Here is an 18,706-nt window from a genome sequence, read left to right as displayed (position 1 = left end):
TTCCAGATGAAAAGTTGCATTTCTAATTAATGTTGATTCACAAATCACTCTGCCACATTTTTGATACTAAACCCGTTTGAACACAGGATCCATGAACTGCTGAAACATCACAACATGAAGTATTGACTTGCAAATGTACAAGCCCTTTTTGTAATATGTAACTAAGTGATTAATTGCATTGTTATATTCACTCTGAGCACGAAATTCAACCAGTGATGCTATTTATATTTTTTAATGGGTTTGTCATTTTCATAATTTAATAAACACAAATGCAAACAAATATCATCTCAAAATACTTGTCCAATGGTGGTACAGTCCCTGTGGAACAGAGGGGATACATTTTATTTCTGCTATTTTATTGCTACATAACAGAATATTTGGCAACTTTATTTGTTTATGGACATGCTTGTATTGGAGGATTTGTCCCATGAGCTGAATCTTCTCATTTTCAAAGCCAGAGAGTTTAAAAAGTTAGCATCTGTCACCAAAGTCTATTGACTCTTAAAGATGTGCCAATGCTTGTCATATAATTACAATTTCATGGAAGAAGTGCATTTATTTCTGCAATTCAACTTTAAATGTGAAACTAATATATGATATAGACTCATGACATGCAAAGTGACATTTGTCAAGCCTTTGCATGTACAATTTTGATGATTATGGCTTACAGTCCATTTTTAATTTAGGGTTTTTACAAGCTGAGCCATAATAATCAAAATGATAATAAAGGCTACATACCTCACTTTGCATGTAATGAGTCTAAATCATATATTAGTTTCACAGTTTAAGTTGAATAACAGAAGCAAATGCACTTTTTCATGATATTATAATTATATGACGAGCACCTGTATTAAGTCAACTATAAAATATGTTCATGGTCAAAGACAAAGCAACACATTAACAAAATAACACACTGTAGATTGCATTGCAAATTTCACCCAGTCCAATGAAAAATAGTCCAAAGGTTAAAAACTATAAAAATGGTAGACCTACTTGTAATTTTGCAGATTTTGAAAAGGCACTTGCAGTTCAAAAAGTCAAAATATGAGGCGTGTCCATTGAACGCCGTCCAGTGAAGCGTTCCAGGTTATATGCACCATGTCACAACTAAACAAGATCAGATTTTGTCACTGTCTGCAACTGCACAGGAAATGTATCTTGTTTTTGATTCACTTAGTTTTGCTCACTGGATCGATATGTAAAACACTGCATGATTGTGCAATCAAAGGCTTGTTTCTTCAAATCACAGCTTTTTAGATAGGAAAAAAAAATCCTCTTCATTTAAAATCCTTTTCCAACGAGCGCAGCATTAGCCATCACATTAAAGGGTATTGCTCAGTGCGACTGGATCCAAGGGAAGAGTCTCTGGTCCAAACATGGGGACTATGTCGGAGCATGTGCGCGGTCATAGTCTGTGATTAGGCTTTTGATATGGGACAGTTTCTGATGGAGGTACTGGCAGCGCTTCTTCTCATCCCGATAACCAGGGAATCTCTGCAAGCAAAGAAAACACAGTCACAAATGTTCAAACAATAAAACTATTTAAATACAGTTTTTTAATCAAGTTACACCAATTTCTAGAATATGTTGACTTTATGAACGACAGCACAGACTATATCCTTATATCCCCAGATAATAATGTATAATGAGTTTAATACTCACTTTCTTGTACTTCTTGTACTTGTGCAGTATTCGATCTTCCATATGCTGGAGAGAACAAACATAAATATTGTTTTCCATGTAGTTCTGATGTGAAGCATGATGCTGGGAATCCCTAAGCTATTGCCAAACTTATGTCTCATACTGTATTAACACAACCAGCAAAAATATAACACGCAAGGGAGAGAATCGTGAGTGCAGAGAGTATTCACAACTTCTTGCTAAAGTACAACCACTTGAGCAAAATGCAGAGAATTGAGGGTAAATGGTAAATACCTTATACTCCTGAGTTCCCGGGGAGAGGGTGCTGATCTTGGAGGCCAGCTGAATGAAAATGTCGGTGATTGTCCTGATGTGGTCGTGAAGGGCCCTGTACTCATCGTACTCTGCACAGAAGTCCTCCTGGTACTGCTGCCGCTGCTCCGTTGAGGTGATTGGATTGTATTTTCTAAAGGGAAGAAAACTCTTAGGTCTGTCTTTGCACACAACATCCTGCACATCAGTTGGTGAAACTTCATCACCAGCGTCGATGTGATCAGAATCGACTAGTTACCATAGATATGCGCTAGCCTAACACTAGCCTAACTCCACTGAACTCTTCAAATATAAGGACTGCATGAATTAAAAAACAAAAATATCTCCAGAAATCAACAACACTAACTAGGAAATGAGGCCCTATGTCAAAAATCCTGAAACATCCCTTTAATCTGTTAAGTTTAGGCTTGGGTTTTCTGATTTGTGTCACTAACAGATAGTAGCAGCTCATAAAGGTAGCAACAACTGCTCTGCGCTGTCATTGTAAGATGTTTTGAAGTCGAACTTACATGAAATAGCCTGGCAGTTGCTCAGCTGTGATCCGACTGTCAGGTGTGCTCTCCTGCTCCACATCTGTCAACGACAAAATCATACATTTAGTCAACCTGTTCTTCCTCTTAATAAAGTCAAGTTAAGTAAAGTAAAGATTGCCGAGTTATTGTTTTTTTCATAATTTGAGCCCTTTAAATTGCTGGGTTTGAGGCGACACAGCGTTCTAAAGGCCTATAATATTTATACAGGTAGGGGGCAATGTTTTTGTTTTTGAGGAGATTTTTGGTGTACAGAGAGATCATGGACCCAGTCAATAATATTAATGATCATTTTTGTAATTCATGCATTTTCTTTAAAGATACTAAAGTGTAATGCAGTTAATAGGAAAAACTGACTCCTGCTCCCACATGGGAGAGTGACATCATCACATTATAGACCCTGAAATTAACAAACACCAGTTTCTTGATTCAATATAAATAAAATTATAATAAAATTGCCAATTCACTGATGTAATAGCTACAAAAACATGAAAAACTGCTATATGCTTTTTAAGAATAGCTTTAGCATTGGAGTAGTACTAGCACCCAAAGAAAAACAACACTTATTAACAGGTACAGAATAGTCCTGTAAAATTGCCATTCACCTTTTAGATTTTCTGGATTGTGTTTCTGATCCGGGCTGCCCTCACTCCAGTCTGGTTTCAAACGCTCCCTCTCTTTGTCTTTGTGCTTCTTGTGTTTCTTTTTATGCTGGCTGTTTGTAAAAAGCGTCTCGCTGCACGGGCTTTCTGAGACCGCGGTCCTGGACAGAGGCGAAGGCGGCACGGTCCTCTCTGTTTTGGGTGAAGCAGTAACGGCAGTGAAGGATCCTCCCAGTTTGAGCGGAGAGCACAGGGGGCTCGCTGCAAACTCCACTCTGACGTGCGGGCCTCGGCTGTCGGCGGGATGTGGGGGCGTGGCGGGGTCCTGGTTCAGATCCAGTCTCTGCTTCTTCGGGGTGTTACAGCTTGAAAAGGCCGGGTGGAGTGGTCGTTTCTAAATATAGGGAGGAAAAGGAAGATGACCCTCTTATTTACAGAGATGTAACGTTTTCATTGACAGTTTCCACTAGATGGCGCTGCAAATCATCTATAAGAGCCAGCAGTAACTAAAGACTACAAGGGCAATAGATCAATAAATACATTTCAATGCCAATAATGCATTTCAGTTTTTGTTTTTTCCTTATTAAAACTCTACTGCCACTGCTTTGGCTCCATAGAAATTTGCCCTAAAATCATTCAGAGACAGCAGACTGTTGAGTGAATAAATCATTACCACAGATTTGGCCGGACTCAGGCGGGATGGTGACTCAGCAGGAGCTCTGAGGGAGGGGTGCTGGGACTGGGGGCTTCTGAGCTGGCTGATGGGAAGAGGCGCAAGTTTCCTGAACAAAACAATGCTTGTCAGTTCATTGTGTTTTCATCAGGATTATTCATGTTTTGTGCTTCAGGGATCCCATCGTTTGCAACTGACTCTAAAATGCAACCGATTGTGCCTGATATTGTATGGGTGCCTCTATGTGTTCCCCTTGGTTACAGTGCCTGTCAGATCCAAGTTGTTGTTAAAATTGCATTAACACCAACCTGATGAGCAGCCTGTGGATCAGCAGCCGCTCCTCCTCGGAGTATCCGGGCCAGTCTCTCTGGACTTGTCTGTACAGCTCCTCCTTCAGGGAGAAGCTGTGGTCTTTTGGGTTCAGCTTACCAACCTAAAAGACACAAGTTCTCATTAAAAAAAAAGTGTTTAGAAAGTGATTTGTCTTTTTTTGAAACACTGAACAATGTTTCACGTAGAGGTGGGCAATAAGATATTATGCAAATTGCTGTTTAGAAGATATGCAAATGTACTATATTGAGCTTATCTGCTACATCAAGAAATGTGGAGGAAAAGTGGAAAAAAATTATAAAAATAAATAAATAAATAAATAAATAAATAAATAAATAAATAAATAAATAAATAAATAAATAAGGGGGTAAAAATTGTGTCATTTTTTTTAAATGAGAAAAAAAAATTAAAAAAAGTTTGAAGACATTGGAAATAATGGGGAACAATAGAGGGAAAATTGGGACTTGGGAAGAATTGTAAATTAGGTAAAAAATTGGGAAAATTTAGAGAGGAAAAAATAAAAAATGGGGGGGAAAAGTAGGAGGAAATGTGGAAAGTGATTTTTTCCCCTTTGTTTGTCTGTTCAGGACAAAGCGATGTAAATTTAGATGTTTGACATTACATTTTTGCATATTTCATATAATAAAACTTCATCATTGTTATCGAGAAAGTCTCCAAAAATATTGAGATATTCGCCCCACCCTCCACTACAATACATATTTCTGACAAAGTGGTGCCAAGTCCCACCTCGTCCAGCACTGCGTTCAGATCAGCCTTGTCTTTGGGGCTGACTCCTTCTCGTTCCAGCCCCCGCAGCAGCTCAGGTTTGCGGTGGGGTTTCAGGGCGAGCAGGTGAATGATACGCTCCACTAGAGGGCGCTGTGCCACAGGGCTGGATGCCAGGTTCCTCTTGTGACTCGGAGAGAGTTTGTTGAATCCATCTGAGACCGAGACCATGGCCTGCTTCCTCTGGACCTTCACGCACTTCCCTAAAAAAACAAAACAAGGAACAATAAGGACTGAGTGAAGAAATGACAAGATCTCTTTTAAAAGGGACCTCTTCTTTTCATCTCAATGGGTGTGGTTTAGTGTGGAGGTTTTGTCACGTCATTGTCCTATTTTCCTGAGTTATCACTTTGTCCTGGTAAAATGTGAGCCAATATTATATTTCCAAAGGTTTTGTATAAACACATAAAGCCCCATCCGAAGTCACTGAATGCTACTGCCACATACAGATGATAAACTACTTCAAAGTGGTGCTATGAGGTGACCTGGGCCCGGCTTGATCTCGATGGCAGAGCGGCTCCATGTGTCCTTCTCCACCTGAGACATGCGCTCGCGGGTCGTCTGGTAAGAGTCATCGGTGGCACAAACGGTGATTTTGTCTTGGATACTGCCTTGGCCCTGCAGAAGATCCTGACCCTCGCTGGAAAACAGTAACAAAGAAGAATATGGAGTTGAAATAATCGCTGCGCTTTACTCAACTTCACACGTTACAGTGATAGCCTGGTAATGAGGGATAATAACACATTTTGCAGCCCTGTTTTCATGTTATCACCGAGGAAATACTTTGTTTCCTGGTCATTTACAGTCTCGACACTGGATTACGGTTATGTTTAATCATATTCTCATGAGATTCATTTTGTCTATGCTTTTTTGCAACAACATTTTTAAGCATCCCACTATTACTGTGCGAAAACAATAGAGTTCTGGAAATTCCACCGTTACCATGGAGATCCGCCATCTTTGCAGCTGTTAGCACACATTTTCCATAGACTAACATTAGCTAGAAATGGAATAAAAAAGTGGAGAAAAAGCCGTGGAACAACTCCGTTAGCGGTTGAGCTACAACTGGTAAATACATCTAATACACTGTGGTATTTTACTATTAAAAATCTCCATTCGTTTATTATTGCTGCTAATCCCATGATGCTTAGCGGTATGACATCACATTCCTGAACTCTATATACTAACTAATTAAAGGCCCGTGCCTGTTGTTTTGGTTTATATACAATAAAAGACAAAGAAAGTGCAACAACCCAATCACAGGACTGAGTTTATAAACTAATTTCAGGGGACAATAGTGTCACAAGGTCTACTTTTACAATATACTTAAAAAAAAAAAAAAAAAAAGATCTTAACCCCTTAATCCCCGCCTTAACCTAGCACTTTTTCTCCAGTTTGGCATTACCCAAATCAAAAGGTAGAAAGTGGCAAGAGAGCAACAAAAACCCATGGCTAAAGAAAATCAGTGACAAAAAATGTGACAAAAAAGCAATGAAAAAGCCACAAAAAATGACTAAAAAGTGCTCAAAATAAATAAATAAAACACTTAAAAACACTTTCAAAATGTGACAAAAACTTGCTGTTTTGTAGGTCTTAGCATTTCAAATGAGGCGCTACTCTGGCCTATAGGTTGTAAGCTCTAAAGGCAGGAAGCTTTTAGATTTGGGTAAAGCCTAAGTGGAGAAAATGAGCTTGGTTCAGGCGGGGGGGTAAAAATCAATGAATAGGGGAAAACCTCAGTTATAGGTCCTTTAACCTCTTAACCCCAACCTTAACTGAGCACATTTTCTCCAGTGCAGCTTTACCCAAATCCTACAGGCCAGTGTAACGCCTTATTTGAAAGCTAAGACCCACAAAACGGATATAAGATTTTTCCGTCGCTTTTTGTATCACCTTTTTGTCGCCTGTTCTTACTTTACTACTATGTGACATTACTAAATGCTGTTGCTGTGTTAAATGAAGAGGAGGGTCGGATTCCTTACCCAGAGGTGCACTGTTGGATGCAGACAAAACTGGACTGAGGTTTGTCTTTGCTTTCATTGGACAAGTAGAAGGAGAAGACTCTCACTCCGTCTGGAAACTCCGGAGTGGGAGCTGGGATCTTCAAGTACTGCCAAAACAAGAGACAGAGAGAGCACGTGGCTACAGTCAGACAGTTAAAACGATTGTGCACACTGACAGTAGCTTCCCTTTACCTTTCACAAATTATTTTTATTACAGCTTTTATTTAGACACACATATGTCATAGACGAGAAAAGTCTGGAGAAACACAGACTAGATGTAGAGAAGTGATGAAAGCTAGTACATGTATTGCTCTGTATAAGCGATAATTCCCAAGGCAAGAGCGGTTTATGGCGTAAACAAAAGTGGGTCGCCTGGACTTGAATCTGCCGCTTCAGTTCGCGCTCTTACGTGATTGATTACATGAGGCGGCGTGCCGGGGGTGCCGTGCCCCCGGCAGATGTGGCCGAAGCGCTAGAGCCGCTCTGTCACAAATGCCCAGTCATGCAGCAAAACCACAAGCACTTTATTTGCAACGCCGGCCGAGCACCCCTCCTCCCTCTTTCAAAAAAAAAAAAACCCAACGCATGCCACTCACCCTACCCCCATTGTCTCCTCGCTCTCCCACATATGCACAGTCAAAACAAAACACGAAGCCACCCCACAAGGCCACTTTGGATTAAAATAGGTCAGATTGTTAAGCTGTCAACGTTCTCATAAAACGATGAGACAGCTTTGTATGGAACTAATTAAGCAGGAATCAGCAAAAAAAAAAAAAAAAAAAAACAGCAATTCAGTTGTAAATGCCTTGATAACGGCAGAAGTCACCCATATAATATTTTTGCTTACGAAGGAGCTTTGAGATTGCGAGACTGAAATACAAACTGGTGAACTAAAACCAGAACATGTTTGTGGACAGCTAAACTACAGGGTCATTAGGTTCTATGCATGATAAGGCCCTGTGGAGAATGGTCATGTTGTTAACAGAGAACATTACATTAACTGAATCATTGCAGCCAGAGAGGCATCCATCACATGTGATAAATTCAGAGTTTGAGATGCTTCTTTTTGGCATAAGTTCAGGCTGCCAAATATACAACAGATTTTAAAAACTCCTTCATTCCCTTTTCCCTTTATCCTTTTTAACTTTCCACTGCTGCATTTGTCTTACTTGATGTTTAATGCCTTCTCTGTGTGGATGTATAAACAGACAAAAAACTAGCGACATAATAGCAACAAAAATGAAACAAACACGAGGACAAAAACACAACAAAAAAGACAGCAAAGAATAACAGTAAAGTGACAAAAAAAGCGATGAAAAAGTGACAAAAATGTGACGAGAAATTGACGAATAATGACAAAAATGTGGAAAAACATAGATAAAAATGTGATAAAAAGTGACAAAATGTGACGAAAGTGACAAAAAATGACAATGTGAATGTTTTTTTTTATATAAATGTGCTGAAAAAGTGACAAAAAAGTGACAAAAAATGGGTGAAAAAGTGACAAAAAAGGGTCAAAAAAGTGACAAAATAATGACAAAAAATTTGGCAAAATGTGACGAAAAAGTGACAAAAAGTGACAAAAAAAGTGACAAAAAATTGGCAAAAATGTGACAAAAAATTGACAAAAAAGTGACACAAAATTGACAAAAATGTGACAAAAATGTGACAAAAAAGCAATCCATTTAAATTAGTTTTGTAGGTCTTGGCTTTCAAATGAGGCATCACACTGGCCTACAGGCAGTGAGCTTTCAGATTTGGGTAAAGCTGAACTGGAGAAAATACACTCGGTTAAGGCGGTTAAGAGGTCAGTCAGTAGTATTTTTCAATTGTACAATCAAAAATGACAAAGCAAAGGTCATAGTGCATTAATTATAAGAATTGTAGAGGCACCTGATCGAAAGCACAACATACAAGATAAAAATAAGACAATGATAAACCTGCATTATCATCAGCTACAGTGCAAAACTACAGAAAAAAACATTCTGAATGACTTTCGTTGTCATATTTTCCCCTACAATAAGAATGCTCAAATTCCACATCAGCAAGAGCACTCTTTCTGAGGCACAACCACGTGGCTTTTGGCGAGCAACAGCAGCGCATAGTTTTACAAAAGCAACATGTCAATTGTCAAGAAATGCTGCGTGAGTTTGACCCGGCTGCCCGCCCCACTCTCCGCACCCAGACGCATGATGTATTTGAATTCTAATTAGTGTCACCGGGGTCAGACCGCTTCAGGGCGGCTTTCTTGTCGTCTGTGTTACATTCATTTGTCTTAATGGTAAAAGATGCCGAAGGGCGAGTTTGAAGTGTCGGCAACAGTGAACGGCCAATCGTCCTGTGCATTTAATTCATCTGCTTTGAATACTACGTTTTACATGTTTTAAGGGCTCCACAATGACAAAAAATGGCATTATTCAAAAGCCCTTGAAAGGTTCTTGAAAAAAAGTGTCAAAATAGCAAGGAAAATGTGACAAACAAACAAAAAAAGAGTGACAAAAAAGCAATGGAAAAGCAACAGTAAACAACTACGAAAACACAAATCAAAATGTGACAACAAAGTGACAAAAACACAACAAAAGAGCGACAAAACCATGACCGGGAAAGCAACAATAACACAACAAAAAATGTGTCAGAAAAGTGCAGAAAACGCAAAAAAGAGTGACAAAACCCCCCACAAAAAAGCCTACGAAAACAAGACAAAAATGCTTCAAAATGTGTCAACAAAGCAGCGACAACGTGACGAAAAAGTTACAATGAGTTTTGTAGGTCTTAGCTTTCAAATGAGGCGTTACACTGGCCTAGAGGCTGCAAGCTTTCAGATTATGGGTTAAGGATTCATAGGTTGAGGCGGGAGGTAAGAAAAACAAGGCTTAAAAAATAGAAAATCAGTCAAAACAAATCACAAAAAATGCCTCAAAAGGAACTGAATGGGGAAAATCATGACTTTTAAGTTGCCGATATATTGTGGCTTTATGTATAGCGTCACCAACTATTGCTATGATGATAAGTCAAAACATTGCGCAGCACTAGTTTAAATTTCTCTGATGATAAATGTTTTGTTTTTTCAATGCTAAAAGAGCGTATCATATCACAGATCTTTTGTGATATGCTCCATTTTACAAGACCAACAATTATGTGTCTAGTCATGCAATGTGTTTACAAAAGACGCTGCACTTGCAATAATGAATCAATGGTTACATCAATAATTAAAAATCCATAATTCGATTTCACACTTTAGTGAAGGAAAAGGTTATTTAAAGATCATTCCCCGCACTGTTAGTGGATAATGATTTAAAACGTCTCTTCAGATGAGGAGCAGTATGTGGATTGTTTTTGCTCCGCTCACAGAGGGGGGTTGGTAAAGGCATGGAAGCCGAGGGGGATGTGGGGTGTGGAGGGGAGGGGAGGGGAGGGGAGGGGAGGTTGGGGGGGGGACATGGGGATGGGCGACTGACTGTTATGCCAAGCAACGCAAGAGGACACCCCCAACCCCCTCCGAGGACAGGAGAACCCTTTTCATTCAAGGATGGAAGGATAGAGGCTGGTTCAAGGCTTTGTAAGACACAGAGCAAAAACCCCATGCAGCAAAAACCAACAGTGACGCCAGAACAAAAACAGAGCGGCTTTTGATATCTGGATCCTTTAAACATAATTATACAGTAAATATTTTTCAATGTTTCAAGGCTCTAATAATTCACTCACTCTAAACATCTGCGTATGACGATTATGTATAGGTATAAGTCAAGAAAAGCCTTTACAATTGCTTTTTTGGTTTAGTGGCACATGGCCCAACCAATATGGCCGTTTGGGGCAGATACTCATAATAATATCAATACCAATCATCAACTCTATCAGCCAATATGATTGATACAATTTCAACACTTGAATAGGCTATAATTACAATCCTGATAATGGTCATAATCTCACCACTTACATACAAGCTTCTAAGATTTTACACTGAGGGTTAATGATCCCAGATGTTTAATGCTCTTGGCTCATGTGTATCATCCAAGGCTATTACTGCTGTATGATGAGGAATATTCTGGAGTAATCGTTATAAGATTAACACAAAGAATCTAAGCTTTTAAACGGGTTACAATCCATGTTTGCTATCGGCTATTTCAGAAAACTTTTAGACAGTTTTTCTTAGGTCACGCCCTCCATGCCCTACACAGCTATAAATATGTAGATGTATAATAGATAGACATGGCAATTCACATCATTAGACAAAAACATAAAATAATGTATGGCAAGTACATTTAGTTAGTTATGGAGTTATACAGTGTTCATGTTGTACTCCACAATAATCTGCCATAGTTTTTCTTTCAATTGCATATTTGTGTATGGTCAAGATATAAACACTTGAACACATGAGGATGGAATAAAAAGCCAAAGATCTTTCTCCGGCTGAAATGGTTTACTTACAATTTTAGTTTTGTAATCAAAGAGCCCATAAGTATACAAATTCAACACCCCAGAGACAAGTCTGCTCCGTTCCCCCTGAATCCACACCTAATAATAGTGTTTGTAACTCTTTTGGATTAGCTCCGTGTATTATGTGATCATATCTAGTTTACAGAAATAGTTTTGTGCGTTTCGACATATTTTCCAGTGAGAAATGGGCAGTTTAAGACATACATTTATTAGTTATGTACCTCAGAATACTATAGACACTAGAGGAGGAAGAGTAAAGAGACAAAGTATAGCCTGCTGACAAGGAATCAGCTGTTTTAGCCCTTCTGGACAAAGTATCAAAAAAACTCCAATGTATTTCCCCCAGATTGATCACATGGACTTCTCACAATCTCATGAAATGTTGCATGTGTTCGGCAAACAAAATGGCCCTTCTTTGTGCCTTCTAATATTCCTATGTCTCTCAACCTAAAAAAAATATATAGTACAGCTCCAGTGCTTAAGAAAGTAAAGCATCTTACCCCCTGGCTCCCTGTGAAGCAGATGGTTGGCCGCTGGGACAGTGACACCTGCAAAGATACAGAGATGCTCAATTCGGGACACTTTGGAACAGGTTTGAAGTCTTTTCTAGGCTCAAGGGTTTGATGATGTTAAAATGTTTGGGTTTAGAAAGGAGGATGCAGAGTCGCCTCGGGTTGAGAGGAGGCAAATGACACATTGGGACAACCCGCTATAAAGGAAACCTGAAGCGTTCACCCATGTTTGATCCTCCTTCACTGTGGTTCTTCTCTTGGCTTCTCTACAGATTTTTTTTTTCTCTCCCCTATTTGCTGAGAAAAAATGTTGACCAAGTGCGGAGGAATCTTTGGGACTCTATTTATAGCCCACTGTGTGTACTTCTTTTTCCATTAAGTGTATAGAGCTCAACTCAAACTTCAGCAAAAGCGTCAGCGGTGGAGTCGTTTTCGTCGCGCGTCTCTGAGGATGAACATATAGCGTAACGCGCGCAGTTTAACGCGTCCCTAAACTTCTGCTCAGGCCTTACCTTGATGTTCTGATAAGCTTCCAGGGTCCGCAGAGACGTGTCAGTGAGTTTCACGTGGAAAAGGCTCCGGTTTGGCGAGCCTTTGTGGATTTGGCCACAGGAGAGCCCATACCGATGCTCCTGCCTCAGCGCTGCCATTTCTCCAACTGGGAAGCGGCGATTGGCGACATTCTGCCTGTGACGTCAGTGAGAAAGGGGCGGGGTCTGGGCACATGCAGAGGACGCACTTTGTTTACACGCGCGCCCACTTTCTATGTAGTGATGATTGTCATTTCCAGACCGTGGTAAACAGCGACAACAGATGTTTGCTTTAAGCTTTCGAAATTCCTTCAGTGAAAACAGCTTTGTTTTGACCACAGAAGAGCAAGTGACAAACACATGCTCATTTTTACATACATACATTTACTTTGCCTATTAGATTTTATGTGTCGTTTTACTAGCATTAATCTGTTAAATAAAAAAAGAGACATTTGCTCTCAATTTCGTTCATAAATGAATTTGTTTAACTCCCATTGATTTGCAGGTCCCCATTAAAAAGGAACAGAAATACAAGAGTTTCTTCCAAATAAAATGAAATAACCACGATTTAGACATGCCTTTTCCACATATTTTAAAGGAACAGGCCACCGTTTTTCCACACTGAGATATGTTCTTACCTGAGCGTAGACGAGTTGATACGTATCTGTCTGGTCTTTATGTGCATCCGTGGAAGAGCTTGGTCGCTTCTAACTTCACCCCGTTTGGAGCTATAGGATTATAAAAACATGCACAATAGGCCAGGATGAATGATGTGTGTGAGTGAATGTATGGTGGTGGTCAGAGGGTCCGTTGGCGCAGACGTGTGTAGTCGCGAAAGCGCTTCTGACAGTCTCCCGCAGGGGAAACTGAAGCTACAAAATGTAGTTACCACCACCCAGTATGGAGTGAATGTACAATTGTCTCATGTAAAGCGCTTTGTGACTATATGTCTGTGAAAGGCGCTATATAAATAAAAGATCTTCTTCTTCTTCTATACTGGGAGAGGCCAAATGCTTAAGACATCTTTGGTCATTTTGCGTGGCTGAGGGCACACAGTTCTTCCATGCTGTGATATGTTCTTACCTGAGTTTAGACGAGTTGATACGTACCTGTCTGGTCTTTGTGGGTGCCCGTGGAAGAGCGTGGTTGCTTCGAACTTCACCCCCGTTTGGAGCTATAGGAATATGCTGGGAGAGGCCAAATGCTAACAGCATCTTTGGTCGTTTTGCGTGACTGAGGGCACTTAAAACGACCAGGCAGGTACGTATCAACTCGTCTAAGCTCAGGTAAGAACATATGTAAAAACGGTTCAGACATGGTTGCCATCCAGTTTAGACCTAATTTAGTCCAGTAAATACTACACCCTTATCCAGTATATTCCTGATTTCATCTTGATAAAATATGATGATTTGAGAACTGCTGGGCTAGAATTAGTCATAAAAATAGAATAGTAAATAAAAATGCAATAGTGTGTCTTTACATGAGACATATGGTGCTCAACTTTATGACTATATTATACAACGTTGGTTCAACATAAAAACATAGGCCTACTGGTCAGCATTTTGTTTCATTTTCACATGTATTTGCCTCATCCCACCTCCCTTCGAACATATAAAAATGCTCTTTCTTCCTCCTCGCTTTCCTTTTACGATATTCCTAATAGAAATGTGCCATTGATTGTTCATTTCAATCTGCTTCATTTATCTTGGAGCCAGGCATTCGGGCTTAATACTTTCACTACTTTCATAGCATTAGTTTCAATGATGTGACTGTGTATTCCGGTGCATGGCAGGATGTGACAGTAGCATTCATGGAGACAGTGAACGGACAACAGTGAGGTCAATAAGAAGCTTACAGACATTCTGCCAGATTGGGCTTTTCTCTTCTAATCCCAGAGATTAGCAGTGCACAAGGCCAGTGGCTGCCAGAGCTACGGTGGGCCTCGCTTACTTTCCAATGATCATGACTGTTGCAAGACTGAATTATGAAGATAGACAATGACTGAGGAGAGAGATCAATGCAAGGAAATATGGGACCTTTCTAAAATGGAGCATGGATACCTAGATCTGCTTGTTGAACGGTGAATTCCTGTTGTTCCTATGTTAGGCTTTCCTGGATTAACATGGAGACCGAAGCAGGCCTCACTTTTGAGTCAGTTGAGGTAAGTGAAGACGCTTGTGATCTTCCCTTCAACGTCACAGAGCCGGCATGTTCTGAGGAGTGCGAGGAACCGAACGAAGGCAGCCCGCAGCAACAGTCTGAGTGCCCGGAGACGAAATGCTGCTCCGAGCACGGCTCCAGCACCAGAGAGAGATGGCGGGGACAGAGGAGGCTGAGGAAAACCAACAGCTCCAAGATGGTGCGCTTCCAGGAGCCGTCAGAGGAAGAGCCTGTGTCCGAGAGGGACAGCAGCACCGAGACTCTTTTCCCACAGTATGTTCTGGACGAGTGGACCACCAGCAGCTTTGAGGAACTCTTTGGGTCTAAGGAGTGGCTGGACATTACAGGTAAGCACTATATAGGCTAATCGAAAATCATCAACGGTCAGATGCATCTCTTGAATCATCACAGCACAAAAGCTCAATTTGGGGCAGTCCAGACACATTATTATATCAACATTATGCTTCAAAAATGGATAACAGGCAATTGTCCTTATGCCAACTAGCATTTTTTTGTTAGTTGCATTTGTTAGTTGACTGAACAAGTAAGTGTGATAAAGATTTATGCTTGTTGCTGCACACACTTTAGAGAAGTAGAGCTGGGTACCATTACATTTTCTACCAATACTTTGAAGATACTTGGTGGACAATACCGATACCTATACTATTTCTATTTGTATTAAATTTGCATCAAACTTGCTTTTGATACTGTTATTATTTCGAATACTTAAACTTACACTTACACTGGTATCGTTTAACGGTACCCAGCCCTATAGACAAGGGATTCAATTCAATTCAAATAACTCTTAATTATCCCTAGGGGGCATCGATAATAATGACTCTACCGTACATTCTGCTTTTACACATGCTCAAAGTCACTTTTTTTAGATCATGTAAATAGACTTTGAGCATTTTGATCTTTGGGCGCCTCCTTCCAACTGTGTTCCCGTGTTTGCTGTGGCACCTCAATAAAACAACTCCACTGTGTTTCCTCATAGAAGACCGGCTCTTGAGGAAGAAGATTCTGGAGCCGGGCTGCGGTCCACGTCCCTGCTGGGGCGAGCAAGTCACAGTCCGGATGCAGGCCGTCGTGGAGGACCGCACAGTGGTGGAGAAGGACAATAAGCTGGTGTTTGTGATCGGAGAGGGAGATGTCAGTCAGGTGAGACCAAGGCCCGCTTTAATTAAGTACACTGACTTTGACCTGCATGCAGTTGTTCCAGATGATTTGGTTGATACAAGAGGAAAATGTTCTTCTCACCTGTAGGCTCTAGAAGAGGGCGTCCTCTCAATGCAAAAGGGTGAGGTTTCATTGCTGTTGGCAGATTCACAGTACGCCTATGGACTTCTGGGCAGGTACACACATTCTTATTAGACAGCGATAGTAAATATTATCAAATCTGCCTAGTAGCAAAGTGTTTACAGTGAGTCTTTTCTGGATCTGAATGGACAATGATGTTTCTTCTCATAGGGAGCCTGACATCCCGACCTGGGCCCCTCTCCTCTACCAACTGCAGCTTTGGGACGTCCAACGGAAAGCAGACTCTCAGTCGTTGCCTGTAGCGGAGCGAATACGTATCGGCAACCACAAACGAGAGCGGGGAAACTTCTACTTCCAGAGAGAGGAGTACAACCGCGCCGCCCAGGCTTACTGTATGGGGCTGGAGGTGCTCACGACAAAGTGCACAGGTAATTGCTATTGTGACTATATTGTGGGCACGTTGCTTATTGTTGATATGCACTCTTCAGGTTTATAGATGAAATTTGGGATGATTTACTTTTTTATATGCACTAAAATGTCAATAGCAGTCAAAAAGTCATTCACTAATTCAGAATTAAACATAACAGAACTGTCAAACAAAGGGAGCACTGATGGGCTCATGGCCAAATAGTCAATACTATTCAAGTGAAGGAAACGCCGAAGAAACTGTTACAAAATACATGTATTAACTGGATTGAAGTCTAACAACAGAAAAACCCAGGTGCGTCTATACAGAAGGTAAGACTGTCCTATGGTGGTGGTTCTCAATCACACTAAGTTCCACCAAAGAAAAAATCAATACATTCAGATTCAAACCAGTGCTGCACGAAGCCAAAACATGGGCAAAATCAGGAATAAACAATGAATAAAATAAGCGAAACCATGATGGATAAATGAAGTTATAAACTTGTCCATCTGAATTATACAAAGGAGATCACCTGCAAAGGAACCTGAATGAGAAACATTGCTATGGGGGTTGATCAAGATCTTGATTAGCAGCGATAAATGGTGAACTTCCTGATCTTCTCATGATCTCCACAGACAGCACCAGTGCCGAGGAGGACGAAGTCAAGGACTACAGGCTTAAGTGTCTCAATAATCTGGCGATGGTTCAGCTGAAACTGGAGCAGCAAGAGCAGGCCCTGAAAACATGTCGAGAAGCGCTACAGCTAGACCCCCAAAATGTCAAGGCCCTATTCAGATGCGGAAAGGTGCTCGAACTCTCTCAGGTGTAAAGCAGTGGTGGGAAGAGCATGCTGACTCTGTTGTCTTGTAGCTCCTGTCTGATAAAGGCGAATACAAGGAGGGCATGGAGCTGCTGAAGAAAGCCCTGAAACTAGAACCAACCACCAAGGTGAGAAAGTACTCTATTTTTTACAAGGGCCGTGCACATTGTAGCAGGAGTGTGTCTAAAGTGGTGCCCCACCCCTGAATCTGACACGGGCCACTCCACTCAAACTCTGCTGAGCATTAGAGTATATTGGGGCACAGCAACAAGTACAGTTCAATTTTACATTTAAGACACTAGCATGTAAAAACATCAAAATTAAATTAAATTCTCGCATAAAGCATGGACTCGTCCGGTTCTGACGCCACAGTAAATGCAATTAGAATGGTTTTAGTGGCTGCTGAACCTCCTCAGTCAGTCTGTAAAATGCTGTGCAAAGCAATGTGGCCAAGACTTTTATAATCATACTCTATGTTTTATTATGGAGAAATTGTCAACTCTTTTTTTGCTCTTTTGCACTTACAGGTGTTCGGGTCGTATTGTATAATTTGGTTAGGTTACAGTTTCAGTGGGTTACGAGCCTTTCGAGGGAACATTTCTTTCCATTTTTGTCAGCAGAAAAAGTCTAAAACTACCAGAGTGTGTTAGAACGACAGGTGCTGAGTAGTTTTGATCATTGCTTCAAGTTTTGTAGGCTTATTTAATGCTTACATTGGTAATAATCTGTATTCACATTATGTTTAACATCCATCATCATCACATGGAGACGATGGATCCTGAAGTTGTACTGGTTGAGAGCTGCGGTTTTATTCAGCCTACTTTTAGAAAGCTGAGCCTCAATTCTAGTAATATTCAGTTTCATACTTTTGTTGTGTACTGAAGGCAATCCATGCAGAGCTATCTAAACTTGTGAGGCGGCAGTCAGGATACCAAGATCCAACACCAGTTAAAGCTGCGTATACCCTGGGAGACGGCATGGTACCTTTTATGCGCCCAAAGAAGAATCCACCATCCGTGAGTGAATATTTAGCTAATGCAGTTTTGTGCTGAAGTGCTTTTACAATGCAAGTTTTCTGTTTCTTTTTAGGGACTTTCCTGGAAGCTTTTACTTGGTGCTCTGATAGTGGCACTGGCAAGTTTAGTCATATCAGTGATACTGACCGCATGCAACTAAGTGTACAGCTGGAAGATACAATCATCATTAACTACAATCACTCCATTCATGGTCCTCAAGGAACAAGTGCAGTTGTCAAGATGTTGGGAATGTGGAAAAAAAAAACATTTGTCACTCAGTTTGAATGGGCTAATTCACAGAGACTTTTCTGAAGTGTGGAGCAGATGATACATGGAGATCAAAGATATAAAGACGATGCACTGTATGTAGGGCCATGCATGCCACTGGGGGGCGCCAAAGCTGAATGCTCAGCCTTTAAGTAGATGACAACTGCAGGATTTCTCGCTCTGTAGACTCTATAGAAGCACATGGTGATCTTTAATAAAACATTTACTCTAAATAAAGTACGGCATATGTCGTAAACATGAAAGTTGAATTTTCATGTATTTTATATTCCATCATTATGTATGACAAAAATATAATATTTATATGTGTAACACTGGATGAAAGTTATTTTTATTCAAGAGACAAAACTACAACAGAATATTTGATTTCTTTTTGCATCAG

At 40.5% G+C, this 18,706-nt stretch overlaps 2 protein-coding genes across 2 annotated transcripts; one reads left to right on the top strand and one right to left on the bottom strand.

Moving 5' to 3' along the window:
- Positions 1-876: 876 nt before the first annotated feature.
- LOC306971556 (RNA polymerase II elongation factor ELL2) lies at positions 877-12,529 on the bottom strand (the record flags this gene model as incomplete). Its single annotated transcript, XM_079567872.1, is given in 13 exon segments — positions 877-1,494; positions 1,663-1,707; positions 1,936-2,107; positions 2,484-2,547; positions 3,110-3,500; positions 3,780-3,888; positions 4,088-4,212; positions 4,857-5,098; positions 5,381-5,535; positions 6,878-7,005; positions 11,836-11,883; positions 12,360-12,506; positions 12,509-12,529. Coding segments are annotated over 13 exon segments (1,758 nt in total). The 3' UTR covers positions 877-1,383.
- A 1,970-nt stretch (positions 12,530-14,499) lies between these two features.
- Positions 14,500-18,199, top strand: fkbp16 (FKBP prolyl isomerase 16; the record flags this gene model as incomplete). The annotated part of the gene is made up of 8 exons (XM_079568451.1): positions 14,500-14,884; positions 15,535-15,698; positions 15,804-15,892; positions 16,008-16,237; positions 16,839-17,008; positions 17,074-17,151; positions 17,908-18,039; positions 18,113-18,199. 8 exons carry the CDS (start codon positions 14,500-14,502, stop codon positions 18,197-18,199), a joined length of 1,335 nt encoding a protein of 444 aa, XP_079424577.1.
- Between the last annotated feature and the right edge of the window lie 507 nt (positions 18,200-18,706).

This window comes from Gobius niger (genome assembly GCF_951799975.1).
Source record: "Gobius niger genome assembly, chromosome: 12".
Classification (NCBI taxonomy): Eukaryota; Metazoa; Chordata; class Actinopteri; order Gobiiformes; family Gobiidae; genus Gobius; species Gobius niger.
Note: the sequence above shows the minus strand (reverse complement) of the source record. Positions and strands in the feature narration are given on the sequence as shown.